The following is an 18,150-nucleotide window of genomic DNA, read 5'->3' as shown; positions in this document are numbered from 1 at the left end:
TTCTAAACAACGTCAATAGCTGAGGAGTCAAATACATACAGTACCCGTCAAAAGTATGGACACGCCTACTCATTCAAGGGTTTTTATTAGTACTATTTTCTACATTGTTGAATAATAGTGAATACATCAACAGTATAAAATAACATTTGGAATTATTACTAAGCAAAAAAAAAGTGTTAAACAAATCAAAATATATTTATTCTTCTTCAAAGTAGCCACCCGTTGCACAATCTTGGTATTCTCTCAACCAGTTTCACCTGGAATGCTTATCCAACAGTCTTGAAGGAGTTCCCACATATGCTGAACACTTGTTGGCTGCTTTTCCTTCACTCTGCGGTCCAACTCATCCCAAACCATCTCAATTGGGTTGAGGTCGGGTGATTGTGGAGGCCAGGTTAGCTGATGCAGCCCTCCATCACTCTCCTTGGTAAAATAGCCCTTACACAGCCTGGAGGTGTGTAGGGTCATTGTCCTGTTGAAAAACAAATGATAGTCCCCCTAAGCGCAACCTAGATGGGATGGCATATCGCTGTGGTAGCCATGCTGGTTAAGTGTGCCTTGAATTCTAAATAAATCACTGACTGTCACCAACAAAGCACCATCACACCTCCTCCTCCATGCTTCATGGTTGTAACCACACATACAGAGATCATCCGTTCACCTACTCTGCGCCTCACAAAGACATGGCGATTGGAACCAAAAATCTCAAATTTGGACTCATCTGACCAAAGGACAGATTTCCACCAGTCTAATGTCCATTGCTCGTCTTTCTTAGCCCAAGCAAGTCTCTTCTTCTTATTGGTGTCCTTTAGTAGTGGTTTCTTTGCAGCAATTTGACCATGAAGGCCTGATTCACGCAGTCTCCTCTGAACAGTTGATGTTGAGATGTGTCTGTTACTTGAACTCTGTGAAGCATTTATTTGGGCCGCAATTTCTGAAGCTGGTAAATCTAATTGAACTTATCCTCTGCAGCAGAGGTAGCTCTGGGTTTTCCTCATGAGAGCCAGTTTCATAGCGCTTGTATACCACCCCTACCTTGTGACAACACAACTGATTGGAATGCATTCCTGTTGACTACCTCATGAAGCTGGTTGAGAGAATGCCAAGAGTGTGAAAAGCTGTCAAGGCAAAGGGTTACTTACTAAAATACAATTTGATTTGTCGAACACATTTTTTGGTTACTGCATTATTCCATGTGTGTTTTTTCATAGTTGATGTCTTCACTATTATTCTACAATGTAGAAAATCGTAAAAAAATAAAGGAAAACTTGAATGAGTAGGTGTGTCCAAACGTTTTCACTCGTACTGTACATAGAAACAGCGTCATCTGTGACACCATCTACCACACGTCAAGAGTTTACATTGAATATCAACAAAATAATGTTTACCTAAATGAAACATAATTTGACCATTTGGGAAAAGCATTTTAACACAGACCGATTCTATTAAAAAGCATAATCAACCACTTCTCACCCCATCTGAAAGATGCATTGTCAAAAACCTCTAACCAACCAGAGAATTAAGGTAACAGTTTTGAGACAGAGCTGCAGGGGAATAGGTGGGGTCCATCGGGCACACACACAGAGACACACACAGAGACACACCTGAAAGATGCGGTCACAGTTCTGAGGCAGAGCTGCAGGGGAGTAGGTGGGGTCCATTTCAGTGAACTCCTCCGCAAAGTTGCTGACATCTAGCTCATCCCTGATCACCGGCTTGAACGGGGCAGGCACCCTCTTAGCTGCTAAGTCGTCCCAGTTAATCTTCTGAAATATTGAGATGAAGCACAACAAAAAGCTTTAGTCGGCAACCATTTCTACTTTAAGACCATTTTATCAACAAAAGGCAAATATAAAGTGTCTTCAGGAAGTACTCATCCCCCTTTTCCACATTCTGTTATGCAACAGACAATTTAAAACAGATTAAATTGTTGTTTTTTTGGCACTGGTAGACATTATACCACATAATGTTTAAGTGGAACGATGTCATTTTTTAAAATAAATTCATTGAAAATGAAAAGCTGATGTCTTGAGTCAAGTATTCAACCCCTTTGTGATGGCAAAAATGTGCTCAACAAGTCACATAACTTGAATTGAATAATGGTGTTTGACATGATTTTTGAATGACAACCTCATCTCTGCAACCCACACATACCGTACAGATCATTGTCCCTCATTCGGGCAGTGAATTTCCAACACAGATTCAACCACAAAGACCAGGGAGGTTTTCCAATGCCTCGCAAAGGGCACCCCTTGGTAGACAGTGAATATCCCTTTGAGCATGGTGAAGTAAGTTATTAATTACACTTCGGATGGTGTATCACTACACCCAGTCACTAGAAAGATACAGTGGTCCTTCCAGACTCAGCTGTCGGAGAAGAAACCGCTCAGGGATTTCACCATGAGGCCAATGGTGACTTTGAAAAACAGTTTCAGAGTTCAATGGCTGAAAACTGAGTATGGATGAACAACATTGTAATTACTACACAATATTAACCTAATTCACAGTGAAAAGAAGGAAGCCTGTACAGAATACAAATATTCCAAAACATGAATCCTGTTTGCAACAAGGCACTAAAGTAAGTGTAAAAAAAAGTGGCAAAACCATTCATGTCCTGAAAACCAAGTGGTTATATTTGGGGCAAATCCAATACACAGTAACACTCCCCATATTTTCAAGCATAGTGGTGTTATGGGTATGCTTGTAATCGTTAAGGATAAAAAAGAAACGGAATGGAGCTAAGTACAGGCAAATTCCCAGAGGAAAACCTGGTTCAGTCTGCTTTCCACCAGACACTGAGATGAATTCACCTTCCAGCAGGACAATAACCTAAAACACAAGGCCAAATAAAAACTTGAGTTGCTTACCAAGAAGACAGTGAATGTTCGAGTGGCCGAAAATCGATGGAAAGACCTGAAACCGGTTGTCTAGCAATGATCAACAACCAATTTGACAGCTTGAAGAATTATGAAAATAATAAAATGGGCAAAAGTTGCACTATCTGGGTGTGGAAAGCTCTTAAGAGACCTACCCAGAATGACTCACAGCTGTAATCACTACCAAAGGTGATTCTAACATGTATTGACTCAGGGGGTGAATACTTATCTAATCAAGATACTCGAGTGTACAAAACATTAGGAACACAATCCTAATATTGAGTTGCCCACCTTTTTGACCTCAGAACAGTCTCAATTTCCTCGGGGCGTGGACTCGACAAGGCGTCGAAAGAGTTCCACAGGGATGCTCGCCCAGGTCGACGCCAACGGTTCTAACAGGTTGTGTCAAGTTGGCTGGTAGTAGATCTGTACTCCCGAATACCTCGTTCCATCTCATCCAACAGATGCCAAATTGGATTGAGATCTGGTAACTGGGCAGGCCACTGCAGTTAGCTGAATTCACGGTCATGTTTGTGGAACCATTCCTGGACAATCCTAGCCTTGTGTCATGGGGCATAGAGTACTTCAGGATGAGTCATAACACCCCTAAAACCTAGTGGTCAAACAGTGAAATGGTTCCAATTGATGTTCATTTTTCCCCATAGGGGACTTAAAATAAGGGCTGTGTTTCTTGTAGGCTTACCCTGGAGTGACATTTTGATAACCGTGTAAATCTCTTGGACAAAGTGACTTATCAATTTATTCGCCTGCATTTACCCTCCAAAAATGATATGCTAATTAGCTGCTAAAGTGAACAAAAAAAATAAATCTAAATGGCATGATGATCTGGACGAGACTGCCGAATCAAGGCAAAGGTTAAAAAAATCTCTGGATGAACTATTTAATGTTAGCTAAATGTAGTAATGAATAAATAGGCAACATTTCCTTCAAATTGAGAATTCTGTGAAATGTCTGGTGCAAGTTTTAAATTGACACAATACCTGTTAGCAAAGGGGTCTGCTAGAGATGACATCCAGGAGCCTGCAGGGATTGGTCGTTTTGCGTGTCTACTTTGATGGTATTTAGCATTTTAGAATCTGAGAGTGAATAGAGACAAATATATTGATGAAACTCACCTTGTCAGAGAGATTGATATAGTTATCAAAACGTCACGCCAGGGTAAGCCTACAGGAAACACAACACTTATTTGGAGTGTTTCTAAAATCCCCTACGGGAAAACTGAATGGTAGAAAAACAATTAGAATAATTTCCCTGTTTTGACTGCAAGGTTTTATGGGGATTATGACACCTCAACTGTGGGTCTCTATTATCCTGCTGAAAAAATGTGGAGATGGATACAATGCCGCCATGAAAGGATGCACCTAATTGGCAATGATGTTCAGATATTCTGTAGCATTCAAAACGCTGCTCCACTTTTACCAAGAGGCCCAATGTGTGCCATGAAAATACACCCCACACCACCAGCCTGCAATGTTGACACACGCCATGTGGATGCTTGTACTCATGCGGTTCTCCATACCCTAGTCCTCGCATCAGCCTGAAAAAGCAGGAACCGGGATTCATCAGACCAGGCAATGTTTTTCCAATTCTCCAGTGTTTTTGTTCCTTAGCCCACTTCAACCGCAGTTTCTTGTTTTTTGCTGAAAATAGTTGAACTCTGAGGTCGTCGGCTGCCATACCCCATTCGTGTCAAGGTAGGACAAGTTGTGCATTCTTTTACGGGTCTTTGGGTACCAATGTTATACTGGACTGTCAGTTGACTAACTGTAGCCCGTCTGTTGCTCTGCACAACTCATGCCAGCCTCCTCTGTCTTCTTTCATCAATGACCCATTTTCGACCACTGGCCTGCTGTTGCCTGGATGTCCTTTGGGTGGTGGACCATTTTTGATGCACACGGGAAACTGCTGAGTGTGACAAAACCCAGCAGCGTTGCAGTTATTAACATACCCTGTTCAAAGGCACTTAATTATTTTGTCTTGCCCATTCACTCTCTGAATAGCACACATACACAATCCATGTCTCAATTGTATCCAGGCTTAAAAATAAATTGAACCTAATTTTTGTATATTAGAGTTAAATACAGTGCCTTTTGACTTAATACAGACCACTTGACTTATTCCACATTGTTACATTACAGCCTTATTCAAAAAAAAAAAAAAAAAGTTTTTTAAAAATCATAAATCTTCAGTAATCTACACGCAGTACCCCATAATGACAAAACGAAAACAGGTTTTTGAAATGTTGGCAGGTGAAGCATGGTGGTGACAGCATCGTCAGGATCAAGGCAAAGATGAACAGAGAAACTCAGAGAGATCCTTGATGAAAACCTGCTCCAGAGCGCTCAGGACCTCAGACTGGGGGCGAAGGTTCACCTTCCAACAGGACAGCGACCTTAAGCACACAGCCAAGACAACATAGGAGTGGCTTGGGGACAAGTCTCTGAATGTCCTTGAGTGGCACAGCCAGAGCCCGGACTTGAACACAATCGAACATCTCTGGAGAGAACTGAAAATAGCTGTGCAGCGATGCTCCCCATCCAACCTGACAGAGCTTGAGAGGATCTGCAGAGAAGAACGTGAGAAACTCTCCAAAAACAGGTGTGCCAAGTTTGTAGCGTCATACCTAAGAAGACCAGCGGCTGTAATTGCTGCCAAAAATTCAAGGAGTCTGAATACTTTCCAAAGGCAGTGTATATACAGCGCCTTCGGAAAGTATATACAGTTCCTTCAAGAAGTATTCAGACCCCTTGACTTTCACATTTTGTTACATTACAGCCTTACTCTAAAATGTATTCAATTGTTTTTTTCCCCTCGATCTACACATAGTCAAGGGGTCTGAATACTTTCTGAATGCACTGTGTGTGTGTGTACACACAGTACCAGTCAAAAGTTTACATACCGACTCATTCAAAAAGGTTCTTTATTTTTACTAGTTTCTACATTGAACTAAATAATACATATGGAATAATGTAGAACCAAAAAAAAAGTGTTGAATCAAAATATATTTAATATTCTTCAAAGTAGCCACCCTTTGCCTTGATGACAGCTTTGCACACTCTTGGCATTCTCTCAACCAGCTTCATGAGGTAGTCACCTGGACTGCATTTCAATTAACAGGTGTGCCTTGTTAAATTTGTGGAATGTCTTTCCTTAATGTGTTTAAGCCAATCAGTTGTGTTGTGACAAGGTAGGGGTGGTATACAGAAGATAGCCCTATTTGGTAAAAGACCAAGTCCATTTTATGACAAGAACAGCTCAAATAAGCAAAGAGAAACGACAGTCCATCATTACTTTAAGGCATTAAGGTCAGTCAATACAGTACATTTCAAGAACGTTAATGTTTCTTCAAGTGCAGTCACAAAAACCATCAAGCGCTATGATGAAACTGGCTCTCATGAGGACCACCACAGGAAAGGAAGACCCAGAGTTACCTCTGCTGCAGAGGATAAGTTCACTAGATTTACCAGCTTCAGAAATTGTAGCCCAAATAAATGCTTCAGAGTTCAAGTAACAGACACATCTCAACATCAACTGTTCAGAGGAAACTGCGTGAATCAGGCCTTCATGGTTGAATTGCTGTAAAGAAACCACTACTAAAGGACACCAATAAGAAGATAGTTGCTTGGGCCAAGAAACACGAGCAATGGACCATTAGACCGGTGGAAATCTGTACAAATTTGAGATTTATGGTTCCAACCGCCGCATCTTGGTGAGATGCAGAGTAGGTGAACGGAAGATTTCCACATGTGCGGTTTCCACCGTGAAGCATGGAGGTGGTGGTGTTACGGTGCTTTGCTGGTGACACTGATTTATATAGAATTTTAGGCACACTTAATCAGCATGGCTACCACAGCATTCTGCAGCGATACACCATCCCATCTCGTTTGCACTTAGTGGGACTATCATTTATTTTTCAACAGGACAATGACCCAAAACACACCTCCAGGCTGTGTAAGGGCTATTTGACCAAGGACGAGAGTGATGGAGTACCGCATGCAATTACCTGGCCTCCAATATCACCTGACCTCAACCCAATTGAGATGGTTTGGGATGAGTTAGACCAGAGTGAAGAGAAAGCAGCCAACAAGTGCTCAGCATATGTGGGAACTCATTTAAGACTGTTGGAAAAGCATTCCAGGTGAAGCTGGTTGAGAGAATGCCAAGAGTGTGCAAAGTGGTCATCAAGGCAAAGGGTGGCTACTTGGAAGAATCTCAAATCTAAAATATATTTTTATTTGTTTAACACTTTTTGGTTACTACATGATTCCATGTGTTATTTCATAGTTTTGATGTCTTCACTATTATTCTAAAAAGTAGAAAATAGTAAAAATAAAGAAAAACCCTTAAAATGAGTAGGTGTCCAAACTTGACTGGTACTGTATATTTTTTTCCCTTTTTACATTAGATACATTTGCGTAGATCTTTCTCAATATGTTAGCAAGGAGATGCTAACCAGGTCTCAGATCTGTTTGTGCTGTATAGCTAACTACTTTTGTCATTAGTAATGACAATGACCATAGGAGTTGGCTATACAGCATCTCCGGCCAGCCTATGGAAATAGCGCTGGTACGAAGTTAAGGGGTTGCCACGCTCTCCTACCTGGTAGAATGGATGTTTCTTAACGTTTTCTGCTCCGTCAGGCCCAGAGCCCAGTCTCTTCTTTGGGTCTTTGATGAGGAGGCCCTGGATGAGGTCTTTGGCCAGAGGGCCCATGTCTTTGGGGAACGGAGGGTCCTTCTTTGAGATCCTCCTGACAGGTGACAGAGGTCATGGTTGGATAGGATTTTGGTTTTATTTGTAAAAAATTATAATTCATACTGTACATCAGACAAATTCAACTCTGGACCTTGAAGCCAGTTCCACTGCTGATTTTTTATTTTCCCTCTGTAATCAGGGACTGAATTAGACCGGAGACACCAGGTAGAACAGAAAACCAGCAGTACTCTGGGCCTCCAGGATCAGATTTGAATACCCCTGACTAACATACAGTAACAAGAAGTGTATTTGATTCCAGAGAATAACATGAAAACATGAATGAAAACACATTTCCAAAGTGGTTGACAGACAGTCCAGAGAGAGAGATATGGAAAACAATTCAGAAAGTTTTACACAATGAGAGGCCAGATATAGAAGAATAAATTCATATTTTTTCCCCTTGATCAGCCCAACTTGATTAGACAGACACGGATTGGCTGGGTACCAACTACTTATTGGACAAGTGAAACATATTTTTGTTTTCCAGAGAACCAGGAAATCAAATGGATGTGTAGTTGAGTTGATTAGGATCCCCATTAGCTAATGCTCATGCAGCAGCTACTCTTCCTGGGGTTAGGAGATATGACAGTGGTCACCAACCTTTGAGTTAAGATCACCGAGTCAAAATGCAAGCTGAGATCTACCGATAAGATGTTTTTATTTTTTACAAACATGACTTAAAAAAAGAAAAGCCTACGCAACATTAACCTATTAAAAACAGTTCTGTAGCAATGAAGTTTATGCAATATGCCCAATATAGTATTACTGCATTTCGGATGCCTCTCACCGGAATCAACATCGCTCCGCTGGGAAAAGGGGATGGTGAATCTTAAGTCTCACTGCCTCGTGCACCAAATAATGTTGTTACTCCTACGACCAAAGAAAGTGAAATATACCTCAATATTAAAAAAGAGGTGCAACTAATAATGAAATTGCGAGCTTATCGAAACACTTTGCTATACTCATTCCTTGCTGCTGCTGCAGTGGTGGTTGTAGCGTGAGTGAAAGTAGGGAGAACGCACATTTTACAGCTTATAAACAAATGGGTTGAACAAAGTGTTGACAGTGCTGTGTAACAACTGAAACATTAACTTAAGTCATAAAAACAGCAGCTCCTTGCTGTAGTCATTGTGTCGCTTTATTCATTGTTTAAAACGTTTTTAAATATCACAATATCAACTTTGCTGTGCGCTCGAAGCTTCTTTTTACAGTCTATGGCTCTCGGAAACTGCAGAAATGGTGATCTGAGCTATCCGATTGGCCAGCGGTAGGCCTATAGGTGCACTTGATTTGTTCTCTGGGTCTGCCAGGTAGGTGGAGTTCCACCTTCAGACACATGAATTGGTTCAAAACGGAAACACTTTGCCTTCCCAGCGCTAGACCTGCGGGATCTAGTGCACCTACCACCAACAGCGTTTACCAGAAATGTCGACAAGGAATGCCTTGGAGATCGACCCGGTTGGTGACCACTGTTAGGAGATAGATCTAGGGGAATGCTTACTTGGCGATATCTGTGTGAGAGTTGTCATCTCCATCGACGGTGAATGGTGATCCGCCTGTCATAAGTTCATACATCAATACCCCAAGGCTCCACCAGTCTACTGCCTGGAACACGGGTAGATTTTCCATGGATGAATAAAGTTTGTATTATTAAGAGTATATACAAGCTCATGATATACATTACCATGTGGCAAAAGGTGGCGTTCCAGGCTGCCGACACCGTTGACGTGTTGTGTAGGCAGCTTGGAACCACACCAGACACCGGAGGGCAGCTCTTACAGGTGTGCAGCAGACTACACCCAGTTATTAGTGAGCTAGACCTATGATTACCTGTGTACCATGTGCATTTGGGTCAGGAACAGTAGAACAGGTAGAAAAACACGTTCTTAATGATCATTTACCATGTCATGTCCAGCCTCTCCTCCCGCTGCGATCTCTGGGGCCATGTACTCAATGGTGCCACAGACAGAGTAAGCCCTCTCCAACTGGGGAACAAACAGTCGAAACATTGAAATAACATAGCAAGATGAGATTTTTCCTCTCCATCTCTTGTTCTCTAATCACTGGCATTTTTGCAGACACACTAGGATTGACAGGAAGGATGCGTGGAACTAGGACACATTTGATCAGTTCAGGTAGAAAATAAGTCACTGTTGTGAAGAAAGACCTACCAAGCACCACAGAACGGGACATCTAACTATGCTCTTATAATGATGCTCATACAGAGGTTATTTACACTACATAACCATCACATATATACACACAACATAACCATCACACAGAATGTGTATAGACTGCCAAAAATGATCATAAAGAATTGGTGTGTCCCAAATGGCACCATATTCCTTATATGGTGCATTATGTTTGACAAGAAAGTAATGGGCCCTGGACAAAAGTAGTGCACTACATAGGGAACAGGGTGCTATTTGGGGGGGGGGGGGGGGGGGACACTGCATAACAACTGGCTGCAAAACATCTTCTCAAGTGGGCTGGACATAAATCAGAACCACTGCCTCAAAACATCCAGACAGACATAAACATGCAGATACTGGGTGGCCTGGTGTCTGTGCTAGCATAAATACTCATCCATAAGTAAAGAGAGAAGACATGGCTGTCAAGGGGCTTGGCTTTGCATAACTTTTTACCAAGGGTGCATTCACACGGAGCAACACAGCGTAAAATGACGGAGACGACTCAAAGTAAGGCGTGTTAGAAGGTAGGATTGTCAGGTAGCATGAGCTTAAATTGCGTTAAACAACTCACTCCAAACACGGCTTCAAAACACACATAGCGCATACTCCGCCATAGGGCTGGGCGATATGGTCACAGTATCATATCACAATATATTTTTTACGGTATGACAGTATGATTTTTTTTTTTTTAATAATAAAAGTTCTAAATATTCAGGACCCTAGGGTGGCAACGTAGAAAATATAATGTTTGTGGGGCATTCACCATTCCAATTGTTTTATACTGTTCAATCCAACCCAAATCAATTCATCAACATCTGCATTTCCTGCACTTTTAACATATCCACACTGTCACGTAGGGCTACATGGTAGATCTGGGCAACACAATCTAGGTCTAAAGTAGTTTATTGGTGAACTGTTGAAAGCATGGAAATATAATGATTAATGTAATTCAATAGTTGGGGGAAAAAAAAGTGGCATTCGGTTCTAAGTTCTATTACAAATCCAGACGGACCCCAAAGGAAGCTCAAACTCGATTTATTACGCCAGACAGGATGTCGCAGCTGCACAACACAACATACAAGACACACAAGCACATAGGTGGAGTCTTCTTCTTGGTGGAGTCTAAGATAAACATTCTCTGTTACTGGGCAGGAACCGAGTCCGCTCCTCATGGTATTGTCGTGGCCCAGACTGAGCCCGAAACCTTTGTGGGCGGGGGTGGGCGGGGGCTTCAGTTGGAGTGTTGTTAGGTGGACCCCTATGGGCCCCCTCTCAGCGGTTCAGTCTCTCTTTAACTGTTGTCCTCACCTCAACCTTGAGATGTTAAGTTCCACATCTCTCCTTGCCCTATTTCCACAGAGACTAGCCTAGCTTGTCAGGAACTGAGACTTGACGGTTGCCTTTTACCTACTTCCTTAGAAATATTAATATACAGAAAAGCATGTCTGGACAGACAGAAACTTTCTGTACTTCCTTCCCCTGGACACTGCAATAACACACAAAAGCGCCAACATCCTAACCGATAACAAGTTATTACTTACTACTAATAAGCTGATTACGCAGTTATAAACAGGCTCATTATGTAATTAAAATGGGCTCAAGTCAGTCTAACATTGGGCAGCATGTTGAATACATCGTTGTTTGACATGACACCAAATAAATAAGCCAGAGAGGAATTATTGTGACAGGGTAGGATCCAAAGTGTTGGTCAGTGTTTCCTAGGGGACCATATACGATGTTACATTACATGTGTATTCTCTTACTTTATGTAGCTAGCTAGCTAACATATTCATGCTTCGCTTATTCCCCTCTGATTTCGAAGATACCATTGCACAAGCAACATAGTGATCCAAGCATACACCAGAACTGGTTACAGGCTGTATATTAGCTACAGTGTAGCTACGTTTGGTCTGACTGATTACATTTAGCTAGCTAACTAGTGATTAGCATTCATGGAGAACATCATTGATTTTAGCCAAAACTTGCTAAGAAACACTAGCTGCTTGCAGACAGTCAGATACACAAACTAACAGTGTAATTAATCAATGCACGGTTTGGAAGCAGCATTGCTGTCACCAACATCGTGTTGCGTCTGACTCTGCAGGCGGCAGAGTGAAGGGGAAGTGAAGAGCTCGTGACTCCATGGTCGAGCAACAACAACTGATCTCTTTGGAGTGACAGGGGGCAGGCAGGGCTTGGTGTGGTAAGAGGGAGGAGAGAGAGAGGACTACCAAGTAACAAACGGGAGTAAACTATAAAAGTGGACATTACACGCGCCATAGTTGCGTGTCACACTTAACATACCAAAACATTGAAATACTGTTATAGAAGGTAAAGTGAAAACTAGTCATGGGAAGGAAAAAAAATAAAAAATCCATAGTTACATAGGGATATTATGTTTGACGATATTTCATATCATTTTGACAGTATCGCAATATTATCTTCACGCTAGTTGGCTGTACCTGCACCAAAACTTCAGTATTTTTCCTTCATAGTTTGTCCTCCATCCTCTTTATAAATAGGGAGCAAATTTGTTTTCAGCATTTCTATACTTTTTTCAATCCAAAAAAAATACATAGAAACGCCAGCATAGAAACGCACACAAGCTCACACACCCCCCAACTCCAGCACCCTCATCACTCTCCACCACATTGCCTCAAACAGCAGCCATTTTGTTTCTCTCTGTCACCCACACACATTCCAACATTTAGATAACAAAGCATTTGACCTTTCCATTGTGTTAACGATTGAGTGTTGGTTGATTTCCCAGTTCAAGCCTATCTTTTTTCAAGGCGATTGACGAGAAAAGTATCGGCCAACCCATCGGGTATCTCACTGCACACTCATTTGCCATATCTTGAAATATGTAGACAGATGGATTAAAAGTACATTTACATTCTAATACTTCAGACAGCCAACTTTCTAACTCCGCCCATAGCCCTTCTCTTTCCATGACTGATCAGAACTTGTTTAGTCATGGCTCCCTCTTGTCCCTCTGCAACAGAGATATGGGTAAGCAATAGTTTTAGAACATTGAATCGCAAGAAAATCACAGTATGGAATCGCAAATACACATCGTATCGGCGCCTAAGTACCGTGATAATATCGTATTGCGAGATCCCTGGCAATTCCCCAAACCGGTCCGCGCATCAATACCGGTATAGTCAAATACAGTACATTGCCCGGCCCTACTCATCCATTGACTCTGCGAGGGATGCGTCGCGAGTGTGAATGCACCCTAATACTGTAAGCAGTCTAACCATTTTTTAAAAAGCACAACTCTCCTTTGTGTCTTAACGTTCACATTGATGTTTGGGGTAGGCCCCGTTGCGCCAAACATCTGTAATACATACCTCATCAAACTCTTTGCTCAGGCCAAAGTCTGTGAGCACTATGTGCCCGCTGGAGTCCATGAGGATGTTCTCCAGCTTCAGGTCTCTGTAGACTATCCCCAGCTAGAAAACAGTCAGGCCATTACAAGGCTCGACTATGACAATGTAGAATCAGCAGCCAGCAATTCATCCAGAAAGTATTTCAGGGGCGGTTCCCCCGGACACAGATTAAGCGTAGTCCTGGACTAAAAAGCATGGAGAATCTCCAGTGAAAATAGCTTTTTAAGTCCAGGACTACGCTTAATCTGTGTCCGGGAAAGCGGACCTGAAAGTATGACAGTTGTGATAACACACGCGTGATGAATGATTGAGGAAACGGCAAACGTTTGTAGCTGCATTTAGGCTACAGCTCCAAAGCTATTGCACCTTAATGAAGTTCAGGAATGACAAAACAATGAAGTGTAGGTCTAGTACCCACACTCACCTGGTGGAGGTGCTCCAGTGCCAGCACCATCTCTCCACTGTACAAAGCTACCTCCTGCTCCTTGAACCGAACCCTCTGCACCAGGTGTGTGAAGAGCTCCCCACCGTTCACATAATCTGTCATAATAACAATAACAACAATGAAACGGGTATGGACGAGCCAATTCGTCTTAACTCCGTGACGTTACATTTCAACATTGCCGGTATAGTTCCAGAATTCAACGGGTCAGTTCAGTTCACCGTAAGACAGGTGAAAAGTCTCACAGAAAACGCTGAATTTCTTTCGCAACAATCTTGCATTCTGCTACTCGATATTCATACTTCATATACTTCATACTCATGTCTTCCTTGTAAAATGACAACTTTGTGTAAAAGACAGAACGAGAGGGATAGAACGAGAAGAGAAAGAAGAGGAGAAAGGGGCAGAGAGAGAGAGACAGAAAGAGAGAGCAACCCAGACCTAGAATGAGGTGCAGCTTGGTGTCCGTCTGGAAGGCGTAGTGGAGGGTAACGAGGAACGGTGACTGCCTGATGTGTTCCAGAACCTGTCTCTCTGTGCGTGTGTGCTCTGCTGTCTTGGCCTTCTGTATTATTGTGGCCTTCTTCAACACCTTCATGGCGTATAGTTGCCCTGCATTGTGACCGCTCACTTTGCGCACTAGGAACACCTTGCCATAGGCTGAGAGAGAAGAAAGAAAAACATGTTTTTTTTTTTAAACTCTGCAGCCAAAAGCATTCAGCGCGTAGCTCACCTGGAGCACCGGATGGTGCGAGATAAAATGAATGCACCTTCTCAAAAACAGTGACAAAATTTCCAGCACTGGATTGGCTTTTAGACCTGTCACTCACCTCCAGTTCCCAGCACCTTTAGCAGCTCAAAGTTCTCGATGCCCACCCGCTCTATGTGGCCGGTCAGGTTGGCTGTGGAAAGACAAAGATGGTAAGAGCCTTAGCTTACAAACAAGAAAGTACCATGAATGCTTAACAATACACACCAGGCCTAGAACATTGGCCTGGATCGGGGGGAAAAAAGACATTTTTAATAATGTCTCTCAATGCCGAAACTGATGACTTCTGCATTATTCAATGTTGTTATCCAAATCGCGGTAGCCTAATGTGTGTCACTGGAGTGAACACAAACAACTCTGAAAGCAGAGTGAGCAGCTGTTAAGGGTAGAATATCTAGGCTAAGCCTCGGCTGACATGTGTGCATGCATGGCATGCGTGAGAAGGAGAAGAGAGCATAGCAGGTACGCAAGCAAGAGTGAAGGTAATCTGAGTTTGAGGGTGTGCTAGTAGCCTTGTAAACGATGTTTGATGTCGGGTAGCATGGGGAACGCTTGCGTGTGTTATGCTGGCGTGCACGCACATCTGTGTGCACGTCTCTAAGCACGCAGAGCAGAACGGGCATGCTCATTTCAAGACGTGCCTGTCTATTGTAGCAAACACATTCCTGCTGTCTTACAGGCAAGACAGAGATACACAGAGAGTCTTTGCTCGCTCGCTCACTCACTCACTGCGTAAGTGCAACACAAAAAGAGAGTTCACTATTTCACAATGTGTATATCAATTCCATTGTCGCACTCTCACAGTCACCACCTCTGGTAGACACTCACTGATTGACTGGCTGGCTGGAAGCCCCAGAGCAATGCATGTCAGGCTGTCTGCCACTGACAACATGGAGATAGAGGTTCTGACTGCATAACACCTAATGACTGACAGCCCAGCCGGGCATCCAGTTACAGCCCAGTCCCATTTCACTGTTAATTAATAATTTTTGAGTGGATTGGGTATTCTTTCCAGCCAGACCCCCGCCTCAAAGCCAAAGGCTATCGAGCTGCTTCGTAAGTAGGCCTGGAGGCTCATCATATGCAGGATCTGGTAAATACTAACTAGTCACTTATGCCAACTTTTCTTCATATTATGATGAACTGGGGCAGTTTTGTCCACATCAAAGTGGCCACCTCAGAGGTCCGATCATACCAGGGATTGACATTAAAAAGGTGGACTCAGCGAGATGATGCAGAAAGTAAAACGGCATAGAGCACCACAGGGGAGGTGTCATTAATACCCATGAAACCTAGCGGTCAAACAGGGAAATGGTTCCAATCGTTTCTCCACCATTCATTTTTCCCCATCAGGGATTTAGAAACACTTTCGGGTAACTTCGACCGACTTCTATGCCTGTGCTGTGGGCTTCTAAAAACAAATCATTCGGCACTTCAAGTTTCAGTGCGCACAGCCCCCAGGGTTGCTATGTCTGCGGTTCTCCGGCCAAAACCTATATCTTTTTTTTTTATTATAATAATTTTGGGGGGTGCTTATATTTGTCCTGTTACACACAAGTGTGTAATGGAAATGTGTTGTTTCATATCCCAACGGCCCCTGAGATACCTGCAGGGCCACCACTGTACAGTACCCGTAGAGCGATTATGGTTAAGTGCCTTGCTCAAGCTCAAGGGCACAGCGGCAGATTTTGTTACCTCGTTAGCATCATTATTCGAACCAGCGACCTTTCGGTTACTGGCCCAAAGCTCTAACCTCGAGGCTACCTGACGCCAAAGGATGTACACATTGGCCTGTAATCAAACCTGACAATACTCGCATGCTACGCGGGAGACCAACACTGAACCACCACTGTTACCTGCTGCTGCTGACCACCAGGCAGTGAGACAGGCTGTTGCCAAGTGAGTGGTAGGGAGGGAGGTAGAGGGCCTGAGGGGTCTGTGTGTTCTGAGAGACCGCTTCAGGCAGCTGAGTGAGCGAGTGAGTGAAAGGAGAGCTACGGCAGCACGCATGACAAGTGATGTGAGAACAACGAACTAACAGCACTAGCTCTCGACAGTGCGGTTCAGAAAGTATTCATAACCCTTTACTTATCCCACATTTTGTTGTGTTACACCCTGAAAACAAAATGGATTCAATTGATTTGTTTTCTCACCCATCTACACACAATACCCTATCAGGAAAAAAGTTAAAACGTGTTTGGAAATTTTTGCAAATGTATTGAAAATGAAATACAGAAACATTTAATTGACATAAATATTCACACCCCTTTGCCATGACACTACAAACTGAGCTCAGGTGAATCCAAATTCCTTCGATCGGATATTCTTGAGATGTCACTACAACTTGACTGGAGTCCACCTAGACTGTGGCCAATTCAATTGTTTGGACATGACTTAGAAAGCCTTCTGTCTATAGAATGGCAACACAGTTGACAGTGCATGTCAGAGCAGAAACTATAGCATGAAGTCAAAGGAACTGTCCCGTAGATCTCCGAGAGATCGAATTGTGATGGGACATACAGTTCCAGTCATAGGTTTGGACACACCTACCTCATTCAAGGGTTTTTCTTTATTTGCACTATTTTCTACATTGTAGAATAATAGTGGACATCAAAATCGATGAAATAACACATATGGAATCATACAGTAACAGTATTCTACTTTGAAGAATCTCAAAAATATATTTTGATTTGTTTAACACTTTCTTGGTTACTACATGATTCCATGTATGTTATTTCATAGTTTTGACATCTTCACTATTAATCTACAATGTAGAAAGTAGTGAAAATAAAGATGAGTAGGTGTGTCCAAACTTGACTGGTACTGTCCATATCATTTTCACATTAATTTATTAAACAAAAAAAAAAGAATGAAATCTCAAAATACCCTTTTTTGATTTTGTTCAGTTTCAGACATCGTTTGGAACAATATAATCTACAAGTACATAACATTTCCAGTGGACTCCAGTAATTCTGAAGTTCTGATAAATGTTGTGACCACAAGCACAGTGAATGGTAAATGGATTCAAAGGGAACTCCCTCTGCTGGTGATTTGATGAATATGCAATCCTAAAAGGAGAAATGTGATTGGTTAATAATGAGTTGACCCGTCAATGTTTATGTATAAAATGGGTCGGTCATATCACTAAAAGTACCAGAGAGTCCACTCTGGAAATCTGATGTTTAAACAGTATATTGTTTCAAAAAAACATGTCTAAAAATGAACTAAATCAAAAAGGGTAGTTGAGATATTCATAATGTTGAATAAATGTGAATTTCAGAACCTAAACATACTCCAAGTTAGAGCACACTATAAGGAGTAGGCCTGTAATGACATGAACGGTTCATGGATCATAAGGGAAAGGGGGATACCTAGTCAGTTGCACAACTGAATGCATTCAACTGACATCTTTTCCGCATTTAACCCAACCCCTCTGAATCAGAGAGGTGCAAGGTCTTAGAGGCGGCGTGTATAGGTCTACAAAGGGTCTAAAATGGCCACTTTTATAACAATAAAAATATATACGGTTTGTAATATAAATGTAAAAATGCATGTCCATCCTCACAGTTATATTTCTGTGAGAGAATTGACATAAAAATCAGAGACACCCAAAAATATTTTCTGCTCTCACTGGCGTGGAATCACCCATATATGCCTTAAGTTTACAAGAATATAGACTTTTCGCCTTCATTTTATACCAAAT

General features: G+C 42.2%; 1 protein-coding gene across 3 annotated transcripts in view; it reads right to left on the bottom strand.

The window, feature by feature from the left end:
• Nucleotides 1-18,150, bottom strand: part of rps6ka5 (ribosomal protein S6 kinase, polypeptide 5) — a 36,466-nt gene that overhangs the window by 13,726 nt on the left and 4,590 nt on the right. Inside the window, exons 2-9 of one of the 3 annotated variants that reach the window (XM_036954582.1) lie at nt 14,509-14,580; nt 14,120-14,338; nt 13,661-13,776; nt 13,198-13,299; nt 9,554-9,637; nt 9,154-9,257; nt 7,497-7,647; nt 1,605-1,766 (exon numbers count right to left, since the gene is read on the bottom strand). In XM_036954582.1, coding sequence (XP_036810477.1) covers nt 1,605-1,766; nt 7,497-7,647; nt 9,154-9,257; nt 9,554-9,637; nt 13,198-13,299; nt 13,661-13,776; nt 14,120-14,338; nt 14,509-14,580 — 1,010 coding nt within the window. Of the gene's footprint in view, nt 1-1,604; nt 1,767-7,496; nt 7,648-9,153; nt 9,258-9,553; nt 9,638-13,197; nt 13,332-13,660; nt 13,777-14,119; nt 14,339-14,508; nt 14,581-18,150 lie in introns of those variants that run through there. The other 2 variants (XM_036954583.1, XM_036954584.1) reach the window with 2 other exon arrangements.

This window comes from Oncorhynchus mykiss, chromosome 19 (assembly GCF_013265735.2).
Source record: "Oncorhynchus mykiss isolate Arlee chromosome 19, USDA_OmykA_1.1, whole genome shotgun sequence".
NCBI lineage: Eukaryota > Metazoa > Chordata > Actinopteri > Salmoniformes > Salmonidae > Oncorhynchus > Oncorhynchus mykiss.
The sequence above is the reverse complement of the archived record's forward strand: the minus strand, read 5'-3'. Positions and strand labels throughout refer to the sequence as shown.